The sequence below is a fragment of the Lepidochelys olivacea genome (assembly GCF_965140295.1).
Source record: "Lepidochelys olivacea isolate rLepOli2 genome assembly, chromosome: 8".
Classification (NCBI taxonomy): domain Eukaryota; kingdom Metazoa; phylum Chordata; order Testudines; family Cheloniidae; genus Lepidochelys; species Lepidochelys olivacea.
The window spans coordinates 6419642-6443771 of record NC_140418.1 but is presented as its reverse complement, the minus strand read 5'-3'; the positions used below and the strand labels follow the sequence as shown (position 1 = coordinate 6443771).

The 24130-nt window shown below is 50.5% G+C and overlaps 1 protein-coding gene across 1 annotated transcript in view; it reads right to left on the bottom strand.

Moving 5' to 3' along the window:
- Window positions 1-20665, bottom strand: part of CCDC69 (coiled-coil domain containing 69) — a 32185-nt gene extending 11520 nt beyond the window's left edge. Inside the window, exons 1-3 of the mRNA XM_084636364.1 lie at window positions 20532-20665; window positions 8793-8865; window positions 191-360 (exon numbers count right to left, since the gene is read on the bottom strand). Of these exons, the coding sequence (XP_084492490.1) occupies window positions 191-360; window positions 8793-8865; window positions 20532-20579 (291 nt within the window). The 5' untranslated portion in view covers window positions 20580-20665. The remainder of the gene's footprint in view (window positions 1-190; window positions 361-8792; window positions 8866-20531) is intronic.
- Window positions 20666-24130: the final 3465 nt, after the last annotated feature.

The window sequence follows — 24130 nt, the reverse complement described above, 5'->3', positions numbered from 1 at the left end:
ATGCTGTCTGGTGTCTTTGGAGACCATCAGGTCATCAAGGTCCTGCTGTATACTACTGCCTAGCTCTGAACCAATAATAGTGGTGCAGTTCGAATGTCAGTAAGCAGAAGCATGAATGCCCAGAACTGAGGTGACTGTGCTGGGACACTACACAGACACTCCTGGGGTGGGGAAGCCACTTTGACCCAACCTGGATTTTAATGTCTTGGGTCAGTCTCTGGGTCTCTGCCTGGTGGGCTTCCTTCAGCCTCTCCGTTTCCTCCTGATGTCCTTGCAGGAGCCTCGCAATCTCACTCTTCTGATCCTCCAGCAGCAGCGCCTTCTTCTTCTCCACATCCTCGTGCAAGGGAGCTGCGGTGACTGCAAATTAAACATAAATGGCTAGACCATGGCCAGCTGGTTTTGCTGACAGGATTAGAATTTCTGGGGCTGTTCTCCACTCGGTCATGTTAGGGGGCTTATTCCTTCACCCACTTACTTCCCTGGTCCTTCTCGCATGAACAGAGAGCAACAATACCCGAAGTCCAAAGGTGCAAACAATTCGATTTTTATTGGGGTGAACTTCCAGCAAGCATGATTCCAGTTTCCTTCCTTAGTGTCCCCCTTCCCAGCTCTGACACCACAGAGGCTTACCTGTGTCCCTGTTCCCATTTCCCCCTTTAGCAAAACATGATTCCAATGTCCCCACCCCCATTCCCTGTTTCCATTTCCCCCCCGCGACACACCCCCACCCACTTCCTGAATGACTGCAGACTATGTAGTAAAACTTGAGTTCTGCTTAGCTATACCTTAACCAATCATTTTCCTGAAATTTAACTAACCAATCCTAACATATTGTAACATGATTATTTAACCAATTATATCCCACTACCTTAATTAGTTTATACCCAGCAAAATTAATTATACAGCAGACAGAAACAATCACAGAACCAGACAGAGATTATACAGACAAACAATGGCAAAGTGGGAACTATAATGACAAAACAATACAGAAGTGAGGATTTCACATCCCAGCTATTGATAAGTGAGTTCTTGCCAGACAGGATGTTATCAAACTAAGTTTCCTTTTACATCTTCTAGGCACTTCCCTTTCTCTGGAGGCGATAGGCATTCTCAGGACAGGACTGTATTCCTAACAGCCCAATAGCACCTTATTTCAATGTGACTAGTTTGGGATATGAGGAGGTGACCCATCGCTTCCCAGCTTATGGCTGCCTCTGCTGCTTAGCCAAAGGCCTTAGCCTAAGAACAGGGCCTCAGACTGTCACAGTAAGCCCTGGTCTACACTAGGACTTTAGGTCGAATTTAGCAGCGTTAAATCGATTTAAACCTGCACCCGTCCACACAATGAAGCCCTTTATTTCGACTTAAAGGGCTCTTAAAATCGATTTCCTTACTCCACCCCTGACAAGTGGATTAGTGCTTAAATCGGCCTTGCCGGCTCGAATTTGGGGTACTGTGGACACAATTCGACGGTATTGGCCTCCGGGAGCTATCCCAGAGTGCTCCATTCTGACCGCTCTGGACAGCACTCTCAACTCAGATGCACTGGCCAGGTAGACAGGAAAAGAACCGCGAACTTTTGAATCTCATTTCCTGTTTGGCCAGCGTGGCAAGCTGCAGGTGACCATGCAGAGCTCATCAGCAGAGGTGACCATGATGGAGTCCCAGAATCGCAAAAGAGCTCCAGCATGGACCGAACGGGAGGTACGGGATCTGATCGCTGTTTGGGGAGAGGAATCCGTGCTATCAGAACTCCGTTCCAGTTTTCGAAATGCCAAAACCTTTGTGAAAATCTCCCAGGGCATGAAGGACAGAGGCCATAACAGGGACCCGAAGCAGTGCCACGTGAAACTGAAGGAGCTGAGGCAAGCCTACCAGAAAACCAGAGAGGCGAACAGCCGCTCTGGGTCAGAGCCCCAAACATGCCGCTTCTATGATGAGCTGCATGCCATTTTAGGGGGTTCAGCCACCACTACCCCAGCCGTGTTGTTTGACTCCTTCAATGGAGATGGAGGCAGTACGGAAGTAGTTTTGGGGACGAAGAAGATGATGATGAGGAGGAGGTTGTAGATAGCTCACAGCAAGCAAGCGGAGAAACCGGTTTTCCCGACAGCCAGGAACTGTTTCTCACCCTAGACCTGGAGCCAGTACCCCCCGAACCCTCCCAAGGCTGCCTCCTGGACCCAGCAGGCGGAGAAGGGACCTCTGGTGAGTGTACCTTTTAAAATGCTATACATGGTTTAAAAGCAAGCATGTGAAAGGATTACTTTGCCCTGGCATTTGCGGTTCTCCTAGATGTAGTCCTAAAGCCTTTGCAAAAGGTTTCTGGGGAGGGCAGCCTTATTTCGTCCTTCATGGTAGGACACTTTACCACTCCAGGCCAGTAACACGTACTCGGGAATCACTGTAGAACAAAGCATTGCAGTGTATGTTTGCTGGCATTCAACCAAAATCCGTTCTTTATCTCTCTGTGTTATCCTCAGGAGAGTGAGATATAATTCATGGTCACCTGGTTGAAATAGAGTGCTTTTCTTCAGGGGACACTCAGAGGAGCCCATTCCTGCTGGGCTGTTTGCCTGTGGCTAAACAGAAATGTTCCCCGCTGTTAGCCACAGGGACGGGGGAAGGTTGAGGGGGTAGTCGCGCGGTGGGAGGAGGCAAAATGCGACCTTGTAACGAAAGCACATGTGCTATGTATGTAATGTTAACAGCAAGGTTTACCCTGAAAGAGTGTAGCGACTGTTTTATAAAATATGTCTTTTTAAATACCGCTGTCCCTTTTTTTTTCTCCACCAGCTGCATGTGTTTCAATGATCACAGGATCTTCTCCTTCCCAGAGGCTAGTGAAGCTTAGAAAGAAAAAAAAACGCACTCGCGATGAAATGTTCTCCGAGCTCATGCTGTCCTCCCACACTGACAGAGCACAGACGAATGCGTGGAGGCAAATAATGTCAGAGTGCAGGAAAGCACAAAATGACCGGGAGGAGAGGTGGCGGGCTGAAGAGAGTAAGTGGCGGGCTGAAGACACGGCTGAAGCTCAAATGTGGCGGCAGCGTGATGAGAGGAGGCAGGATTCAATGCTGAGGCTGCTGCAGGACCAAACCAGTATGCTCCAGTGTATGGTTGAGCTGCAGCAAAGGCAGCTGGAGCACAGACTGCCACTGCTGCCCCTCTGTAACCAACCGCCCTCCTCCCCAAGTTCCATAGCCTCCACACCCAGACGCCCAAGAACGCGGTGGGGGGGCCTCCGGCCAACCAGCCACTCCACCACAGAGGATTGCCCAAAAAAAAGAAGGCTGTCATTCAATAAATTTTAAAGTTGTAAACTTTTAAAGTGCTGTGCTTAAAGTGCTGTGTGGCATTTTCCTTCCCTCCTCCACCACCCCTCCTGGGATACGTTGGTAGTCATCTCCCTATTTGTGTGATGAATGAATAACGAATGCATGAATGTGAAGCAGCAATGACTTTATTGCCTCTGCAAGCGGTGATTGAAGGGAGGAGGGGCGGGTGGTTAGCTTATAGGGAAGTAGAGTGAACCAAGGGGCGGGGGGTTTCATCAAGGAGAAACAAACAGAACTTTCACACCGTAGCCTGGCCAGTCATGAAACTGGTTTTCAAAGCTTCTCTGATGCGTACCGCGTCCTCCTTTGCTCTTCTAACCACCCTGGTGTCTGGCTGCGCGTAACCAGCAGCCAGGCGATTTGCCTCAACCTCCCACCCCGCCATAAACGTCTCCCCCTTACTCTCACAGATATTGTGGAGCACACAGCAAGCAGTAATAACAGTGGGAATATTGGTTTCGCTGAGGTCTAAGCGAGTCAGTAAACTGCGCCAGCACGCCTTTAAACGTCCAAATGCACATTCTACCACCATTCTGCACTTGCTCAGCCTGTAGTTGAACAGCTCCTGACTACTGTCCAGGCTGCCTGTGTACGGCTTCATGAGCCATGGCATTAAGGGGTAGGCTGGGTCCCCAAGGATACATATAGGCATTTCAACATCCCCAACAGTTATTTTCTGGTCTGGGAATAAAGTCCCTTCCTGCAGCTTTTGAAACAGACCAGAGTTCCTGAAGATGCGAGCATCATGCACCTTTCCCGGCCATCCCACGTTGATGATGGTGAAACGTCCCTTGTGATCCACCAGAGCTTGCAGCACTATCGAAAAGTACCCCTTGCGGTTTATGTACTTGGCGGCTTGGTGCTCCGGTGCCAAGATAGGGATATGGGTTCCGTCTATAGCCCCACCACAGTTAGGGAATCCCATTGCAGCAAAGCCATCCACTATGACCTGCACATTTCCCAGGGTCACTACCCTTGACATCAGCAGATCTTTGATTGCGTGGGCTACTTGCATCACAGCAGCCCCCACAGTAGATTTGCCCACTCCAAATTGATTCCCAACTGACCGGTAGCTGTCTGGCGTTGCAAGCTTCCACAGGGCTATCGCCACTCGCTTCTCAACTGTGAGGGCTGCTCTCATCTTGGTATTCATGCGCTTCAGGGCAGGGGAAAGCAAGTCACAAAGTTCCATGAAAGTGCCCCTACGCATGCGAAAGTTTCGCAGCCACTGGGAATCGTCCCAGACCTGCAACACTATGCGGTCCCACCAGTCTGTGCTTGTTTCCCGAGCCCAGAATCGGCGTTCCACAGCATGAACCTGCCCCATTAGCACCATGATGCATGCATTGTCAGGGCCCATGCTTTCAGAGAAATCTGTGTCCATGTCCTGATCACTCACGTGACCGCGCTGACGTCGCCTCCTCGCCCGGTATCGCGTTGCCATGTTCTGGTGCTGCATATACTGCTGGATAATGCGTGTGGTGTTTAATGTGCTCCTAATTGCCAAAATGAGCTCAGCGGCCTCCATGCTTGCCTTGGTATGGCGTCCGCACAGAAAAAAGGCGCGGAACGATTGTCTGCCGTTGCTCTGACGGAGGGAGGGGCGACTGACGACACGGCTTACAGGGTTGGCTTCAGGGAGCTAAAATCAACAAAGGGTGTGCCTGTACATCAAGGAGTATTTCAGGCAGGACTGCACGGAGGGTTCCAATAAGAAATGGTGCACCTAAGTTATCGTTGTTATTGGAACAAGGAGGTTAGCCTGGCCTCTGATTGATACATGGCTAGATTTACCTCGCTGCACCTTCTCTGTGAGTGACTGCAGTGTGATCTAGACAGGGGAGGAGGCAAATGAGTACAAAACAAATCTGGTCTATTTCTTGTTCTGACCCACTCCATCTATCTTTTACATCTTTGGCTGGCAGCAGACGGTGCAGAAGGACTGCATGCCATCCACATGTCATGGCTGCTCGGCAGAAGATGGTACAGTACGACTGCTAGCCATCCTCATCTCTTGCCTGCCTGGCAGAAGATGGTACAGTACGACTGCTAGCAGTCCGTATCGCCTGCCCGCTCACCATAAGACAGTTCAATAGGACTGACTGCAGGACTAAAGAGAATGACCTGCTCAAGTCACTCCAAATTTAGTCCCTGCGCCCATGTCTGCCCAGGCGCTCCTGATCAACCTCACAGAGGCGACCAGGAGCACCTCAGACATGACGATGACGGCTACCAGTCGTACTGTACCGTCTGCTGCCACAAGGCAAGGGGTTGCTGCTACTGTGTAGCAATGCCGTACTGCATCTGCCAGCACCCAGGAGACATAGGGTGACGGTTACCTGAGCGGGCTCCATGCTTGCCGTGGTATGGCGTCTGCACAGGTAACTCAGGAAAAAAGGCGCGAAATGATTGTCTGCCCTTGCTTTCACGGGGGGAGGGAGGGAACGGGGGCCTGACGATATGTACCCAGAACCACCCGCGACAATGTTTTAGCCCCATCAGGCATTGGGATCTCAACCCAGAATTCCAATGGGCAGCGGAGACTGCGGGAACTGTGGGATAGCTACCCACAGTGCAACGCTCCGGAAGTCGACGCTTGCCTCGGTACTGTGGAAGCGCTCCGCCGAGTTACTGCACTTAATGCACTTAGAGCATTTTCTGTGGGGACACACACACTCGAATATATAAAACCGATTTCTAAAAAACCGACTTCTATAAATTCGACCTAATTTCATAGTGTAGACATACCCTAAGAGAAGGCCCTTACACTGGCAGACAGTGATTTTGATTCTTCCTTTTATACCTCTAACTAGCCAAGTGATAAGAATGCACCTAAATTCTTAGAGTATAGGCCTTTACAGATAGGTTATAGATATTCAGGCCTAACAGGTCACCAGTTTGAATTGAGGCCTGGTCAACTCATTATCACTTGGGGGTGATTTGGTGGCCCACATAAAATATGATCTCAGTCTAGTTCCTATTGGACAATTACCCACACTACCCCTGGCACTAATTAGCACCAATGGGCAACGTGTTGGCAGTCTCCGCAATGGGGACAAGTTTTGAATAGAGACAGGAGACAACCTTGGCCTCTCAGTCCTGGGGATGACCCTTCCAGCTCAGTTATTTCTCCCTGCACTGTCTCATTTAGGTCTTTGTTTCCTGTCAATCATTCCCAGTTTCTGCGAGTGCATTCATTGCTCAACGACTGGTTTGAGCGAATCATTTCCAGCCACGGGTGCTTTGCAAACAGTCTGCTACAGCTGACTGCTGGTCACAATTTGGTGTGTGGGAGTGGTCACATGGTATCGTATCCACTTCCTGATGGGGTGACTGAAGCTATTTAAACGGGACTTTGACGAATGACAAACACTGCCTGCTGAATAACTCAGCTGGTAGAGAGCACTTATCTCTGAGCTTGTCTGTAGTTCTCTGCCTGAACCAGCCCTTCACATAAGGGCTAGAGTGTGTCAACTCTGAACAGAGCAACAAGACACATACCCATAAGGTAATTCATCTCACTAGCATTCAGACACCATCCTCTCCAGCTCCATGCAATGTCCTCCTCACTACTGCACTGACTGCTTCCTTAGGGGTGGGATTGTTCGTCTGGTGGGACGTTTTGGTCAGCTAGTGCAGTTTTTGAGCTGGCCATCTGTGGTGTTCGCCTGGTCATACATATTACTAGACTTCAGTCATCGATTTCTCTGTCCATGAATAAACACTAAGGCAGCTTCCTAGAATTCTACCTACCCACTTCCCTTGGGCAAGGAGCTTTGTTTTTTTACTTGCTTCCCTTATGAATTCATGACATTTTTAGAATTTGCTCAGATTTTCACGAGCAGTGTTGTCACCCAGGCATTTGAGAGTGACTAATAGGGTCAGTCCATGAACAGCAGCATGTGGAATTTGCTGTTCATCTTGGAAACTGCTTGTGAATCTCTGATTCTCATTCCTGGGCAGCACAGGGAAAACTTACACTGATGCCCTGCCAATACCGAGCCTGCTCCGTGGGTAGAGGGGCTTCTGTGATGGCAGCATTACACTCTTCGTCAGCATGAGTTGGACTTTTAGCATTAGATCCCCAGCTGATGTAAATCAGCATCACTGACAGGCTAATTTATGCCAGATGAGGATACAGATCTTTATTTCTAGCCTGGCTCTGCATTGTGCGGTTTGTCTCATACAAGGTTGCAATATTTCCACTAGAACAAGGATGCATTTCCAGGAACGTACGCCAAATACTCTGTCAATTTCTAAGGAACCATCCGTGATGAAGTGGGAATCTTCTGTAATATTTTATGATTCCCCTGCATGCCTCAGTTTCTCTGTACTCTGCACTGCTCCCCAGGGGGTGCAAAAGGGTTAAATCTGCTCATGGGGCAGAGAAAGAGACATGAGCTGTTGTGTCACGTATCTGTTTGGGGTGAAATAAATGGGACTGTCAAGTACTGGCTGAAACCGACCCATATAAATGGAGGGTCCACAAAGACAACGGAAGCCCCAAACACTGAGCAGCTGACATTTATACATGGGAATCTCCTGCAGGTGGAGCCGTGTGAACGCAGCACGTGTCTGCAGGAGGTAGACACTGGATCGAAAGGTTTCAGGTGGCTGGGATAAGAGCTGGCTTTTGGAGTGTCTCGGCAGCTCTCACCTGGGCGTGACACAGGGACATGGAAAGCCAGAGCCAGAAAAGGACACTAGAGGGAAGGCTGGTGTGGCCAGAAGAGATGGTGTTTTAACCTTTATTCCTCTATGCTAATCTCAGGCCTTCCCAGTGCTGGGTTCCATCTGCCTCTGTTCTGAAAAGGCTGCCTGGTGTCTCTGCCAACACTTGCTGAGGTGCCCTGGTCCCTGAAGTGTGTCCAAGGCTCTGACCAGCGGTCTAGCTCAGTGGGATACGTTGGGCAGAGCTCACGGTGTGACTCAGGAGTGTTGAAGCCCAGAGGCTCAGTTTTGGAGGCACTGCGTGGCCTACCTTAAGGAAGAGTGGGACCCCTTTCAGGTCTGCCACACAGAAGGGGACCCTCCAAGGGGCTGTTTAAAAGCTGGCGTGTAGCACCAATCCTGTGGCTCTGTGACACCATCTCAGGTGGGACTCATGCCAAGACCCCCTAGGAAATTGGAGTGAGAGAATCCACTCTGATTTAACTCAAGTCAGTAAAGCCCCTTTAGCCCAGTGATCCTCATACACATCGCCTCCCCATCCGGAGGAGCCTTCTGAACAGACACAGGTGAGATGACCTGGGCATGGACCAGAATAGAAGACTCACTAGTCACAGTGCCACTTTGGCCGCATCAGAGTTCACAGTGCTGCAGAAGGTACCGGGTGCATCTGTGCGTGGAACACACTGGCCCATCTGTTTGGACCCCTGTCTTAGCTTAATGCTTTTAAAGGGGTAAGGGCATTGAAAAGCCCTGTGAGGGAAAAGATTTACACCTCACCATGATTCTCTGTCTTCAAGGCCGTCAGCTCCCGGGAAACCTGCCCCTTTGGCTGCTGAGCTCTTAGTCGTTTCTGTGGGGAAAATAAGAAGACTGGAGTCATGAAATGCCGGGAAGAAAATGTACTTGCTGAGGTGCATTGGTCCCTGAAGTGTGTCCAAGACTCTGACCAGTGGTCTATCTCAGTGGGACTCGCTGGGCAGAGCTCACGTTGTGACTCAGGAGTGCTGAAGCCCAGAGGCTCAGTTTTGAAGGCACTGCATGGCCTGCCTTAAGGAAGAGTGGGACCCCTTGGGAAAATGTAAAACCACGCGGGTTTGTGGCAGAGCTGAGACCCGAAGGGAATCGTGTCATGGATGATACACCCTGAAATTAGTCCCCCTAAGAGAAGGACATTTTTAAATGGGTCCCTATGAGGTGGAGTTATTTAGCAGGCCCTCTAAATGAAAGAGCTGCCGCAACATTAAGAACCCAGCAGCTCCGCTAGGTCCCGTCCAATCCAGAGCACTGCTGAAATGTACTCAGCACCTTGTATTTATCCAGGGATAGTTCAACCTGCAGCCCCAGCCAGCGACCACAAGCCTCTGTCACACTCTATCCTGTTTAGCCAGCTCTGAATCTGTGCCAGTTCTCCTAGGGAGCTCAGTATCTCTGCTATCTCCACCTTTGGCCTCCGATTTTAGGCTGTTCCATCTCCACTTAGCCCACTCTGCCCTTCTGCCATCTCTCTCTCCTCTGGGTATGATGGAAAGTGACACGTTGGCTGGCCTTATTGCTAACATGGTACAGCACACGAGGGGGGAACGTGTGACCTGGGAGCTCCCATGCAGAGGGGCCCTGCCCCCATTATAGTGGAGATATCCTGTGGCATGTAAAGGGCCGTTCTGGTGAGAAATCCCAGCACAGGGAGGCGAGACCGGGTCACATGTGCCCGCTCGTTTTCTCTCCCTCCTCACTCCTGGTTACTCACGTTCCCACTTGGCCTTGGATTTCTGTTTGCAGAAGTGCTCCGTAGAGAAGGCATGTACCAGCGAAGGGAGGAGACACCCACACCCCTCCCTTCACACTCCCTGCTGCACACAAATACACCCCCCTCCCCACACACACAAACACACACTCTTCCTGTGCAGCCGCCCAGCCACACGGATAGGCTAGAAGATTTACTGCCCTTCCACCTTTTTTGTGGGGGGCCCTGTCAGTCTCACCAGCAGGCCTTTCTGCTTACCAGGACCCTCCTGGCTCGAGGTCCAAATCTCCACTTTTCCTTAGTATCATTATCAGCTCCACACTCCCTTAAAGGGCGTCTGGGATGGGAGCACTGGACAATGTGATGGACACGTACAAATCTGTCCAGCAACCAGTCCACGTGAGCTAGAGGGCTGGAAACATTTCCCAGGGCTCTTGCTGTGCCCCTCCCTTAACCCCATCTTCATGCCACGGGTGCATGCCCAGGACCCCGGACAGCTGACTAGCCAGTCAGAGCCCAGGCTCAGACAGTGGGTACAGGTCTTTTAGCAACACCCACAAACTTGTAGCTCAACTGATGCTTTTGACAGCCAGGCTCAGAGCCTAGAAATAGGGCTCTGAGCACGGAGCCTGTGCCGGAATGAAAGATGAAAAACAACACTAAACCAAAGGCAATTACAGGGATAAAGCCCAGTTCTAACAACGCCTCAGAATATCTGGCACCAGCAAAGCTCTCCCTTTCCCTCCAGCTCAAACAATTACATCATCATCAGAGGAATGCTTTGTTATAGCATTAACTCCTGCACCCAGCCCCGGCTGAGCGAGTGCGGAGGTCCTGTCACAGTTTCCATCCTAGCCTCCCTGTTTAACAGGGTTTATAGAACTCAGATTTAGGAGCTTGCTTAGGAGATACAGTCGCAGCAGGCCACGTTCCAGCCCCGGAGCAGTTTAGTTTAGTTGCATTAATAGCACTGGAAGAAAAAACTAAATTATTTTTAGCGATTGTTCAACTGCCAAAGGGCAGCTCTGCCCCCCCCCCAACCCCCCTGCCTCAAAGCCCTGTGCGGATCCGACTGGTGTCCATCAGGAACGGCCCCACTGACACCAGCGGCGTTTACACCCGTGTGGAGTGGAATGAAGAGAACTGACCTCCGTGCTCTGGGGCGGCCTTCACTAGAAACGCTGCAGCTCCGGACAACGGGAGAATTCTTCCACTGACCTGGCGCGGTCTACACCCGGGGTTAGGCGGGCTTCCCCATGTCACGCAAAGGTGCAGATTTTCACCCCCTGCCGTGATGAAGCAGGGTCAGCCTAACTCTGTCGCGTCAAGGAACGTGAAGGAATCCAGCTGGTGCCACTTACGCTTTCTTCCACCGGCTCTGCCGCTCTCGGCCTCAGTCAGACTCCTGAAAATTCACACCCACTGCCCAACGTGTATCTCACACCTTCGCCGACCACCTCTGAACTGGGCCCACGGAGCCTGGCTGAATGGAGGGCAGCACGCGGGCAAGGGTGTGTAACTTAGTGCACATGCCGAAGGAGGCGCAAGTCACACCAGGGGAGGCCCTGTCCACATTCGGGAAATTCGTCCCAGTGTAACCACACTGATGGAGTTATGCCTTGTTATAGACAGCACCTTAGACTGGCTTGTTGTGCTTTCCTGTCCCAGTCTCTAATAGAGCAGACGAATGTGAGTCCAGCCATCTGGGTTCTGTTCCTGACTGACACCAATTTGCTGTGTGAGTTAAGCAAAGCCCTGGGTCAATGTCTCTGCCGCAGCACCCCTCTCTGAAAAGTGGAGATAGGAGATTAGGAACCAAGGGTGGTTTTGTAAAGTGCTTTGGGAGTCTTACTATTGCTTGCAGCGAGGTGGCTGTGCCCAGAGCGCCACTTGTAGAGCAGGACTCCGTTGTGCTAGGAGCTGTACATACAGAGAACAGAAATGTCGCCAGTCCCTGCCCCAGCTGAAAGGCAATCAATACTTGCCTAGTGTTTTTATTATTTTATGTCCCAGAAGCTTCAGACTGACTCCATTTATAGCAAGGGCAATGACAGTTTAAATCAGAAAAGCTGTAAGGAAGTAATCTGTTGTAACAGTGTGTAAATCACCTCTAATTTTTTTAAAATCTGAACCTCGTGTCTAACAAACCAATCACCATCAACCGCCTGCCCTCTTATTTAGAGTGAGAGCAGATCGCCCTATGGGCAGCATCTGCATTAAAATTCTGTAGCTTATCTACACCTCGTGCACGGTGGAGATGCACATCTGGAAATGAAAGATTCCCAGGGAAGTAGCATGTGCAAAATCAGGAATGAAATATTCCCAACCTGGCACACCTGCTGCTATGGGCAGGAAACAGTTCCCAGAACAGGGCAGGTGCAGACATGTGTAATGTGTGCAGATGCAGATCCCCTCCCACCACAACAGAACATTCAGCTCATGGAAGTCTGAAGAGGGCTTATACCATAGATTTTCAAGGCCAGAAAGGACCATGGTGATCTTCTAGTCTGACTTCATAACACAGAGAATTCCACCCAGTGATCCCTGCATTGTAAACTGCCTTCCATCATAAATTTGGCATTCACAGACTCCTCCTTGGATTAGTGGGTAACCCGTGGGGTTCTCTGCTCCGGGTCCCTCTCTGCATCCCTTGTTTTGACCTTGTGCCCTGCACCCCTGTCCCTGGTTTTTTCATTCTCGGTTCCGGGTATTTAGCTGATTTGCTGGGATCTGTGGCCCAAAAGGACTTGTCGTTGCCCTAGTGGGCTCTGCCCTGGAAATCAAATAGGCTGTGGTGAACTGAACCCAAACTGGCTGCCTGCCTTTCCCTGCAGACAGGAGGGTCCCTACAGATTGAAAGGTGCAGTACACAGAAAACAAAGGCATAATAGTCGCATAGGTAAAGACACCTCAGGGGTGATCTGTGCCCAGCTCCTCCCATGCAGACAGATTTCAGCGTAGCAGCCGTGTTAGTCTGTATTCGCAAAAAGAAAAGGAGTACTTGTGGCACCTTAGAGACTAACAGACAGAGGTATGCAGACACCACTTACTGAATGGAAACTGACAGCTGCTCAGGACACAGATCTGGGCAAAACAGGGGCCTTTAACTGACATAGACCTCCCATCTGCACTAGGAACCTGAGAGCCAAGAAAACAAAGCTCTGAAAATTATCTGAATTGTACTGACAATGACTCCATGCCAGAATGGGAGGGAGGAGAGATGGGTTCAAGAATAGAAGACTTGGAAACGGGTCAAAAGTGGTCACAGTCCCCTATGTTTTATGAGATCCCTCCTGCTCTAGCTACCCTTGCTAGGAGGATTTTGGCCCCAGGTTCTCAGTGTTTATGTGCTGGAAGCACATGGCTTGTTCACTTGGGCCAGGAGGCTCCATGCCACCAAAACATACAGAATGCGAGAAGGAGCCAAGTTTCATCTGAAGCAGCAGCACAAAGCTAATAAAGCCTGTCCAAAGCCCAAGCTGGGGCCTGCATCCTCCCCAGAACATCCCTAGAAGGACTTTGCAGCAAGCACTCTTATCTCACAGCAACAACTACGGAAAGAGAGAGGAGACAAGGAGAGTCGTTTTCTGCTCACTGCCATGCTCTCCTGGAGGGTGCTTGTAGGGGATGGATTAGAGAGGACGCAGGCTGGAAAAGAGACTGAAAACTTAAGGGGGGGGTGCCCAGTGCTGCAAAACAGATTAGGGCAGTGCCACCTTTCCTAAAAGCTACAGGACCTCCCTGAATTCTGAACACTGGGCTGGAATGCTCCCGGCCTCCAAGCCACAGCATGTGCAAGAGAGAGACTGAGCGCAGTCCAGAAATATCAAACAGCTACAGGGGCTGCTACTTTACAACCTGTGAAGTGTGATAGCCACATTTAGAGAGTGGTGAAAGGAAGGACAGCAGGGTTTTGTGCATGATTTCCCAGGACAGGGAAAGATCAAAGAGGTTACTGTCACTGCATCACTGAGTCCCTGGGGGTGGGGAATGAGTGACAGACAAGGAGACAGCCAGGAGCCTGAAAACCCTGAAATAAACTGTCCACCTCTTCTCCAAGCAGTAAATTACCCCGAAAGGAGTGATCCTCGTAGGCACAGGGACTGCTTTTTACAGCAGGATCATATGCTCCTACTAGGTCTGGAACAATAAAAGATCACCAAACGCTCTGGCCTGAGAACCACAGTGGACAGCTCTGCTCCTCAAGGACAATGGACCCTTCTACCATCAGAGTAAAGTTTTCCATGCAGGAGGCAGAGCTGTTTCAGGGGCCGCTTGGAGCAAACTCGCCCAGGAACAAAGGCCCATCACAAATCTTCCCACCTTCTGACCCCAGCGCCGAGGCATATTTAGTTAACTGGACTCTAAAATAAACACAAAGCTGCACATACACTTAAAAAAAAAACCCTCTCAGACAAAACCCTCCCCTGCGCATGCGTCTCTTCCGGCATGGAGCACGACACAGGGAACGTGCCACATGTGGCAGATGTCAGCCTCATCACTTAATGCACTATTGGAAGCTGCTCAGATACTATGGCGATGGTGATGTAGGGGCGGGGCACACGAACCTGTACCGAATTCTGTCAGAGGCAAACCAGCCAGCTCCTGTGTCTGTGTGCCGTAGGGGCTGGCAGGAGGGAGTGGCACCTCCGGCCCTGGGAGAGGCATTACAACATCAGATCAAGGGGAGGGGCGTGTAATTGCTGCCTGGACCCCAGGTATGTTTGGGAGGCAACCTGTTGGTTGGTATCGGCTGCACGCTGTAAAAGCCGGGGTGTTCCCAAGTGCCTCAGTCTCTCCCAGCAGTGATTTGTGAAGCTGCATGAAAGTTTTGCTGAATTAATCACAGACTTGAAAGCACAGCGACAAAGGCCAACACGCGGGAAACCTGAACCCATGGCAGAGCACCTCAAGGTTCCCCATGGCACCTCTGGCCAGGCTGGCTGCCGTTTGCCACCACAGCGTCCCTTTATGGCTGGCTCTTGAGCTGCAAAGAGAGGACTCGGGGGCTGTAACAAATCATGGGCAAACCTTAAATCGGGCCCCTGACTCCAGGCAAACTTCCCCGATCACAGCTGAGAGCCAGAAGTGCTACAACCCGTTCCCAGCCCACACCCCAAAGGAGCAGTCAGGGGAGCGATCTTCTCCCAGCCATGCCCTGTGTGGCAACAGCCTTTCGAAGTGTGCAGCAGGGTTCAGATCAGAAAGTGGCACCTGATGAAACCTCAGCAGGGGATGGACCCTTCTCTGTCTAGCTGCCTGCCTTCTCCAGGGGCTGGCCGCACCTTCTCCAGGGGCTGGCCGCACCTTCCCAGGAACACACCTCATCTTAAGCCATGGTGAAACAGTGCATCCCCCTGCACAGGGACACAGTGTGTGTGTGTGGGGCGGAGATGTATGTGTGTGGCATAGGCAGGGAGGGATCTGATCAGGCCCCTCAGTCCCTACCTAGCCCTGGAACCAGCTGATGTCCTGTAAGGATGGGAGCCCATCAGGCCATATCAGCCCCCAGGGAAAAGGAGGTGGCAGCTCAGCTCCCAGGATTACTCCACTCTCCCCAAAGGCAGCTGCTCTTGGTGGGTTTGCACTAGGCTCCCCTCAATCCCAGGTGCCTTCTTCCCACCCTCATAGAGATGGCTCCCGAGGGCCCACTTCTGCCCTCAGGCAGCAGCAGCTTCCAGGGCTCCTGCCAAAGGGAGACCTAGCGGTCAGGCTCTGCAGAAGCCTGGTGGAGGGGGCATTTGCATGAGCTCCTGGTGCCCTCTTGGGCTTGCGAGGGTCCTGACCACAGAGCAGCTACCTCCCATCCTCAGCATTGGTCAGGCCACCATAGACCCCCACCCCTGCCTAAAAGCAGGAGGGGGCCTGCACAGGCTGCAGAGCGTGCGGGTAAACAAGGCTTCTTCCTCAACGAGAACAGCCGCTCTCCCTGGCACCATGCCTGCCAGCTGCTGCTCCTGATCCTGGTGGCAGAATGGGCTGTCCAGTCTGGGATTCCCGGACAGAGCCTCTCTTATCCCTGTGCACTTTGATAGTCTTGAGGGGATGGTCGGGCCCATTAGCTAGAGCTGGGCAATGATAGGCAGGCCCCAAAGGCCTTTCCCCTGGCGCAAACCTAACACAGAGACTGATGCCCTATTGCCATTTGGATTCCCCTCCCTGGTGAAAGGAAATGGGAACCTGGGAAATGCAAGAAAATCTGGTTTGATTTATTCTTCTTTTCAGCTCTTTCTGGCCTGCTGCATTTGTGTCCATCACATCTAGATCTGATCCCCTCTCTCTGACATGACGCTGTACACAAGTGATGGGGGTCTATTCTCCCGACTCCGCACAGGAGAGGAGTAACTTCCATGGAATGCAATGGGTGTTGTCTGGAGCGGACTGCGCCTTTGTCAGTCCCAGTTGTGGCACCCCCCAGGAGGTGCAAGTGGCTGGATCTATGCAGGGCAATCTCTGAGCAAGCTGCAGTAAAGGGCTGTTTGTTGGAAGCTCCTGGATTGTGCTGCTGTCCCTGTGTCCAATACCAAACCAGGGAGGTTACACGACTCATGCTCTGCGAGGGGGGAATAGGGCCTGAGGCTTACAATGGGAAGAAAAGTCGGAGTATTCCACATGTGCTAATAATCTCTCTCCATTTCCGTGATAGTCTCTCTCGGAGTATCCCATAGAGATCATTCACTGCTTCACAGGGGCCAGAGTGAGCACATGCCCCTGGCTGCAGTTTCTGGTGGAACGACCGTCCAAATAAATAGCACAGCAGGATGTCCAGCAGCGCAAGCAAGCTGTGTTTCACGAGCCCACTGCTCCAGCCATGTAAAGAGGCCTTAAAGTGGGTGTCTGTCCCAAGGTGAATTATTTTGCAGCTTGGTCCAAATGCCTTTCACTAGTTTTGGATGAGGAGCGTGGGCCGAAGAAAAGCAAACCATTTTCCCCAACGTCAAAAATTACTGTCATGTTCCGCACCCCCTAGAGGTAACGCCAGGCTGTCTGAAGCTTGCAAACTTGATTCTTAGGTGTCCGTTCAACCTAAGTGGGGAGAAGGCTCATAACCAAGCCTCAAAACAAAAGCTGGCTGAAAACGAAGAACGTTTTGGACGTGCCTACGGAGCACTGGCATGTTGGCAGAGATACTTGGAGCCTGTGCACCTGCTCAGTGAGTATTTGCTGTGTCCCTTTGTTACTCTACTCTACTCCTCACGAACTGAAGAGGCACCAGTCGGCCTTTGACTGAATGACCCCTGCAGTCCTGCTATTGACCTGCCCTGTGGAGCCAGTGAGTCTTGGTGTGGGTAGAGAGATGCACCCAGGAGCAGTCAATGTGCAGGATCCGGGCCTTAGATTTTAGAGCAAGATTTTTTTCTAAAATTGCATTTTTAATGCATAATGCAATCTTCGTGTTGCAGAATGAAATCACCAAAAACCAAGGAATGTGTGTTTAAATCCTGACACTGCTCTCCCTAAAGTCACCAGGAGCTTTGCTCTGTGACTGCTGTTGACGTCAATGGGAGGAAGGTTAGGCCAATAACTTCAATGGGAGCAGATGCTCAGTGCTTCAAGAGCAGTGTCTGCAGAGGCGTGGTCCACTTAAACCCCATTGTCTATTCATGGCTTTTAACATACTACCGTTCGCGCAATTAAATCTGCACCATAAACATACAAACTGAGATTTGTGGCTGAGTTAACTGTCTTGTTAGCATCTTAATTTCTGACCCTTTCTGATTCTAAGTGAATAAAGAATAAACACCTTGAGAATGGAGCTTGTTTGTAACTCTGAAATGTTCCTAACTCTGAACAAAACGTTATCGTTGTTCTTTCAAGTTTGCAACTGAACATTGACTTAATCCAGTTTTGAAACTGTACTACGCAGAAGAAAAATGCTGCTTTTAACCATCTTAGTTTAAATGAAACAAGCACAGAACCAGTTTCCTTACCTTGTCAAATCTTTTTTTAATTTTTTCCTTTTTTTTAGTCGTTTACGTGGAACACAATACTGTACTGCATTTGCTTTTTTTTTTCTTCTTTTGTCTCTGCTGCTGACTGATTGTGTATTTCTGGTTCCAAATGAGGTGTGCGATTGACCAGTCAGTTTGTAACTCTGGTATTTGTAACTCTGAAGTTCTACTCTGTGTGTGTGTGTGTGTGTGTGTGTTAACCTGCTGTTGGAATGATGTCAGACCTGAGCCCTGATCTTTCAAGAAGACCTCTCAGCACCTCTCCTGGTTGGATGTCAGATGAAATGCAGGCTGCATCCTGCTACTTCAAGCAGCGGAGTTTCAGAGCTGATCACATTCCAGTGGTCTTATGGCTACAAGATCCCAGCTGGGTTCTTGCACTTGGCACCTACACAATCACTTTCTTATCTTTTTGCTCTTCTAAGAGACAGAAATAGAATGACACGAAGGACTGAGTCCTGGCAATGCCCTTCTCCCTGCACTCAGAAGATGTGATACGCCCACTTGATCTGAATAGATGATCCCTGGTTCGTACCCTCGAGAAAGGTGACGACTCCCCAAGGTCATTTCCAACACGGGTCCGGGAAAAAAAATCCTTCCCATCCCCAGTTCTGGCAATCAGGTTTAACCCCATGCAATGGTGAAAGAATCACAGCAATTAAAACATCCACTCCCATTAAAACATCAGAACCACTGGTGTCCAAGGGACTTTTCCCAGCCTGAGAAGTCACTAAACATGAATGGAATCAGGCCTGTAGCATCCAACTTTATTTTTCTCAAATCCTAGCATTGAGGATTCGTCTTCTACTTCCTTGTGACTCTCTGAATTTCCCCCACCTTCAATCCCTTTTACACTCCCCCTTTCAGGCTTTCTGATCTATCCTTGTGCCAGAGGTTTTAAACCAGAAGCGACCACTGTGAGCATTTAGTCTCACCGACTGCTTAACTCAAGCCACAGCGTTTCACTCAGTGCTTTCTGCATCAAGCCCATACATTCTGGCTGAGCTAGGGATACAATTGAGAAAGGCATCCAATCTTGATTTAAAGATGTGGCCAGCAAAGGCTGTATCCCCTTCCTTGCCCCAGCTAAGTTTATGGTATTTACTGGACATATCGGAATCAAGGGAAGAGTCTCCAAATGACTCCATCTCATGTCAACGAAATGCCCTTGTCTCAATTCCTGGGGCCTTTTGTATGCAGCATTTCTCACCCAGTGTCTCTTTTGCACAGGGAGCCCTCAGAAGCATGGACTGGCCTAGAAGTGTTTGACCTTGTGCATAAGAGATGAGTACATTTCTTTAATATTCAGCTATTCATGTGCATGGGGCTGAAAAAGAATATTCACAGACCTTTGTCTGCAACTCCACTGTGAATTCTCTTGGACATTAGGTGTGTCCTTTTGTTTCCGTTTCCCCTGAGTATCTGTACAAGTGGGTTTTTTTCTGTCTCAGTGTTCCCGGAAGTCTCAGAACTACTCCCTCGTGCAAATATTAATTTGTGCAAAGCTTTGTGCAGCCATCTTGCAATCTCTGTGATTTCCCTCCTCCTTTTAAAATCATCCACGCAGGGTGCACTGCCTGGCTCAGCTGACCAATCACAGGCCCCGAATAACAAATAGCGAATAACTGTAAGCACAAGGGAAACCAATAGTTCACAAACAACCCAGAAACTGACAATGAACATGTGATGTTTCAGTCAAATAATGAACACGCTTGTAAAGATCAGTCTGTTGGCAGATAATTCCAGAACTGGAGACAGGCTAAAGCCATAGAATAAATAGTTCACCGAGAGTACTTTGCTTAAATGTAGTTAGCACCCTTAGAATATCAGCTATTGCACTTCCTGCTTAGCAGCTCAGGTAGCAAAGCAAGACAAGGAAGACTCTAACCATCAGATGCTTGAGGGTGAGGTTTGCAGACATCCTGCTCTGGTGCTGTTTCAACCTTCTAGGCTCACGTTATTCTCTCCTATTCCTTCTCCCTGGCTGCCACCCTCCCTGCTGTAGAACAGTTAGTTTCCTTAAATCTTAAAAGCATCTTTCTCTCCCCCCGCCCTGCTCCCCCCAGGAACCAGCGATGGGCGGATGGAAGGAACGCTCTTGTTTAAACTGAAAGGAGAATCAGCCAGATTTTGCTGCCTCTGGTGGAATTCACCCCTTCTCTGGGTACTGCTGCTAACCCTTTCCTGGCAGAGAGAGTTTTGCTGAGAGTCAGGGAGACCCTTCGGACAGGAAGTTTTTTGTTGTGCCTTTGGGATTCACCACAGTTTACTCATGTTGTGAATAATTATATATACCCAGTACAGTGGAAGGAACCCCTAGTCTCTCTCAAGACCCTCCCCCCCCACATTACTAGAGAAGGAACTCCTAGACCCTCTTCACCATACACACAACTCTACAATCAACACAGGCCCTGCAGTTTTCAGGAACAACAGCGTCACCCCTTTACAGCCTGGTACTCTCCCCAGCAGTGGGCCAGCACCTCTTCTCCTGCTCATGGTTTTGGGGAAGGGGCTTTATCTAAAGCAGAGGGAGAACAGACGCCCAGCCCCCACCCCCCACCCCGCCCCCGGGGTCACTAACTGCGGTTCATCAGCGCACTCCATGGGGCCGCATGCTAGAGGGCAGGCAGCCCGGCAGCGAGCTGGGCAAGGGCAGAGCCCTGGGGTTTGCTGGTAAGCTCGGTCCCAGCGGGGCGCTGGCAGGGGGGCACCCCAGCAGGGGCAGGCTCTGGGGGCCGCCACCCTTCCCCGGCGCTGGGATCGCTGTCAAAGCGGAACCCATCACAAACCCAGCTGGGGGAGGGAGTCGCTCGCCGTTACCTTGCTCCTGGCTTGGCAGCGGCCGGTCGTGCTGCATGTGCAGCCCATGGCCGGGCGGTCGGGACCCGCCGCGGGGCGCGGAGCGCTCCGTGCCCGGCGCTGCAGCTGCGAGCCCGCGAGCGAAGCGCGAGCCGTCTGCTTGAACTTCTGCTGGGACCGCCGCGCGCCGTAAATACCCGAGCAGAAGCCCCCCTGCAAAAAACCACATCCCCAGCTGGCAGGGCTGAGCCTGGCGGCATACCAGGCGCCCGTTTGATAACACGTGTTGGCATGGCCAGGGGAGGCCGGAGCCCTCTCCGGAGCCCAGCGCCGCAGGGAACCTGCTCTTCCAAACTGGGGTGGCGGGACACAGCCACCCGCCTGAGCCCCCAACGTACAGCTGGTCCCCCCGGGCAGCTTCGGGGTCTCAATTCCTCTGTCTCGGGGCCGCACGTGCCCCCACCCCCGAGGGAGGAAGCGGTTACTAGGTTTTAAGGCCAGAGGGGACCATTATGGCCATCCACTCTGCCCTCCCCCAGGCCAGAGGACACCCTCCCAGCCAGTGATCCCTGCATCAAGCCCATAACTGCTCGGGGAGCTTTTCGGAAGAGTCCAGTGGGAGTCACAAAGCAAAATACTGGCATGTTTGCCCTGCACATTTACCCCCCAGGAGTCGCTGGCTTCATGTGTTAAGGAACAGATGGGGAAAGAGCCAGAGCGTCCCATATCCCTCTGGGCAGAGGGCAGCCCCAGCTGTTCTGGCAGGTCAGGTCTAGGCCAGAAACTTTTGCCAATCTTTGTGGTGACCAGTGATGTTTTTACATTTTTAAACCAGCAAAAGTCTTAGTGTAGATGCAGCTGTACGGCATAAAAGTGCACTGGCATCCTTTCTTTCACTCAGGGAAGCAGCATACCTGACACTGGGAAACACTTTTGCCCGTATAAGCTGTGGCTTGGGCTGTGCGGGACTGGACTTTCCGGTTCGCAGGAAATTCCATGCTGCTGTTGGGTTATTTGTTTTGTTCCGAATTGGACTGGAATTTAAAAATTTCCCGCACCATGACATTTTCAGGGGGAAAAAATCATTTTGTGTCAACGGAAACATTTCGTTTTGATTTCAACATTTGAAATGCTTTCAACATAAAATAAAAGAAATGCCCAAATGAAAGATTGTTGTGAGCAGAAAAATCAAAACGTTCCCCTCTGAAAATGTCGAAACAGAATGTTTCAACCTTGTTGAAACGCTTTTTTCCCCCACGCCACAAAATGTCGTCAGAACGAACATGTTCCCACGGCAAGTTTCCATATAAATCAGGGGTGGCCAAACTTTCTGACCCTCCGAGCCGCGTACGACAATCTTCTGAAGTTTGAGAGACGGGGTGTGTCTGCTGGGGCTCGGGGCTTCAGCCACGCTCCTGCTGAAGCCCCGAGTCCCGGCAGGCATCCCCAGTGGGGCTGAGGCCCCGACCCCCTTCTTCCCTCCCCATGGGGCAGAAGCCACTAGCTCCACCACTCTACCACAGGGCAGGAGCCCCAACCTCCCCCGCAGTCTGTTAGGTGGAGAATGGTCGGTGGCCTGGGGGGCTCTGTGAGCCACACTTTAATGTAAAAGAGCCGCATGTGGCTCGCAAGCCGCAGTTTGGCCACCCCGATATAAATGAAACAGCATTTGCTAATGGAAACCCATGCCGCAGGAATATTTCCAACCACCACTCGCTCCATAACACTACGAGGGTTTACAGGTATGGATAGCTCTATTGCCAAACATTTTCTAGCGTAGACAAGGCCTTTGGGAAGGCACTAGACTAATTTTTTTCCTGCTCCTGCTGTGAATGGAGAGACCCAAGAAGTGCTCCTAGTAAGAACAGTGTGGCTTGTGGGTAGTTTTCCTGGCTGACGCATGCCAGAGCTCGCTTTGTCACAACCACAGGAGGAAAAAGCCCAGAGAATTGTGAAAGGTTGGTTTGATAACAGGGTGGGGGTGGACACACTGCAGCAAGCCAGTCAATCTGCAGTTCTGTACATCAGAGAAGTCTTCTTGGGACTGGTACAGCCAGCTTTGCCTATTCTCTTTTGGGTCCGATGCTGCATAATCTTTATCTTCTGCTGCAAATTAGCTCTGAGCTCAGCTTGTGAGGCACTTTTGCCTCCCAGCATTCAGCTGTCACCAGCTTCTCCTTTGCCAAGGTGATGTGGGAGCCACAGATAAGGCCAGTGTTCTGAACTCTACCATGGCTGCCATAAGGGAAGCAGGTCCTGGCAGTGCTTTCCTTGGGAACATTAAATATACTGGGCAAGACTGGTTCATCAGCTGAGGGTGTTTGCTGGATGTGCCTAATATACCATTTGGCGGGCAAAAGTTCAATCAGCACAAGGAACTGGACTCAATGATGATTAAGAGTTAATTAAAAATACTGGCCCAGGTTTTCAAAATTTAAGGCATGCAAAATGGAAATGCAAAAATACATGCACGTTTCTGTGTCTAATTTGCACACAAGGTTGCTGTGATGGTGCACAGAAACATGGGAATTAATTGCATGGGCAACTGACCAGTTATGTTTCTAACTGGTCACTGGCACTTGAAATGATGGCAATCGCATGTGCATTATTGGTAATTGTGTCCACAAACGGAGTGCCCAAATCTGCACACAATTTTGTGCATGTACATTTTTTGAGATGCCAGTTCTCAGACTGCCAGGCTAAGATCACTGGTGGGCTAGGATATTCAGAGGCATCTTTAACTTACATATTAAAAAAAGAAGAAGAAATCCCAGGCACCGTTCTGGTCTTACTGCCTTTTAAATATAACATGAAAAGGGATAGCGGAGTGGACATTGTACGCAAGGAGGCCCCCAGAAGGACCAGATCTGATGGGCCAGATTTTCAGAAGTGCTCTGCACCCAACAACTCCCAAAATTCTCCATGGCAGCTGCTGAAGAACTGTCCAGTGTTCCTAAATGCAGCCGGAGGTCTTTTGGAAATCTGGCCCAATATTTCTTTAAATACCATAAAAAGGCACAGACACAATCCCACGCCCCTTTGCTCATGGAAAATCCTACAGAACTTAATTATTAGGAAACGATAACTCTTCTATGGTTTTTTTTGGCCTGAAATAGAAAATAATTTCTGGCTGCTAAATCATTCTGTAAGACATTTTAAAAAATCCTATAGCTTCGGTAGCTTTTTAGAGTGATTTCTCTAGAACCTTATTACATTCTATAGGGCTTTGCCAGTCACCTTTTAAATGAGCGCTCATGTGCCATGTGATGTCAATGGTTGTGCAGGATGATGGGTATTTGAGACCCCCCCCTGCTGGGGACTCGTTCCATAAATGCCTCTGATTTTAGCAGAGTGGGGCAGGGGGGCTGGTAGTCTGTACAAGACATAAGTCTAAACCACACAGTATAGATCCAGATCAAACTTCCCCCAAATTCAGGCATGTCTGGCTTCAAGAACCCAGATGCAAAATGGAAGTCCAGGTGTAGGCTGTCTGGCTTATGGGAAGAGGAGGGATGATGTGTGGCAAGAGCTGTTGGAGGACCGGGGGGCGTGCAGTAGGGCATTAGAGGACAGAGTGGAGTACCGGCAGAGTGGCTGGTCACAGGAGAAGAAAGAGTCCC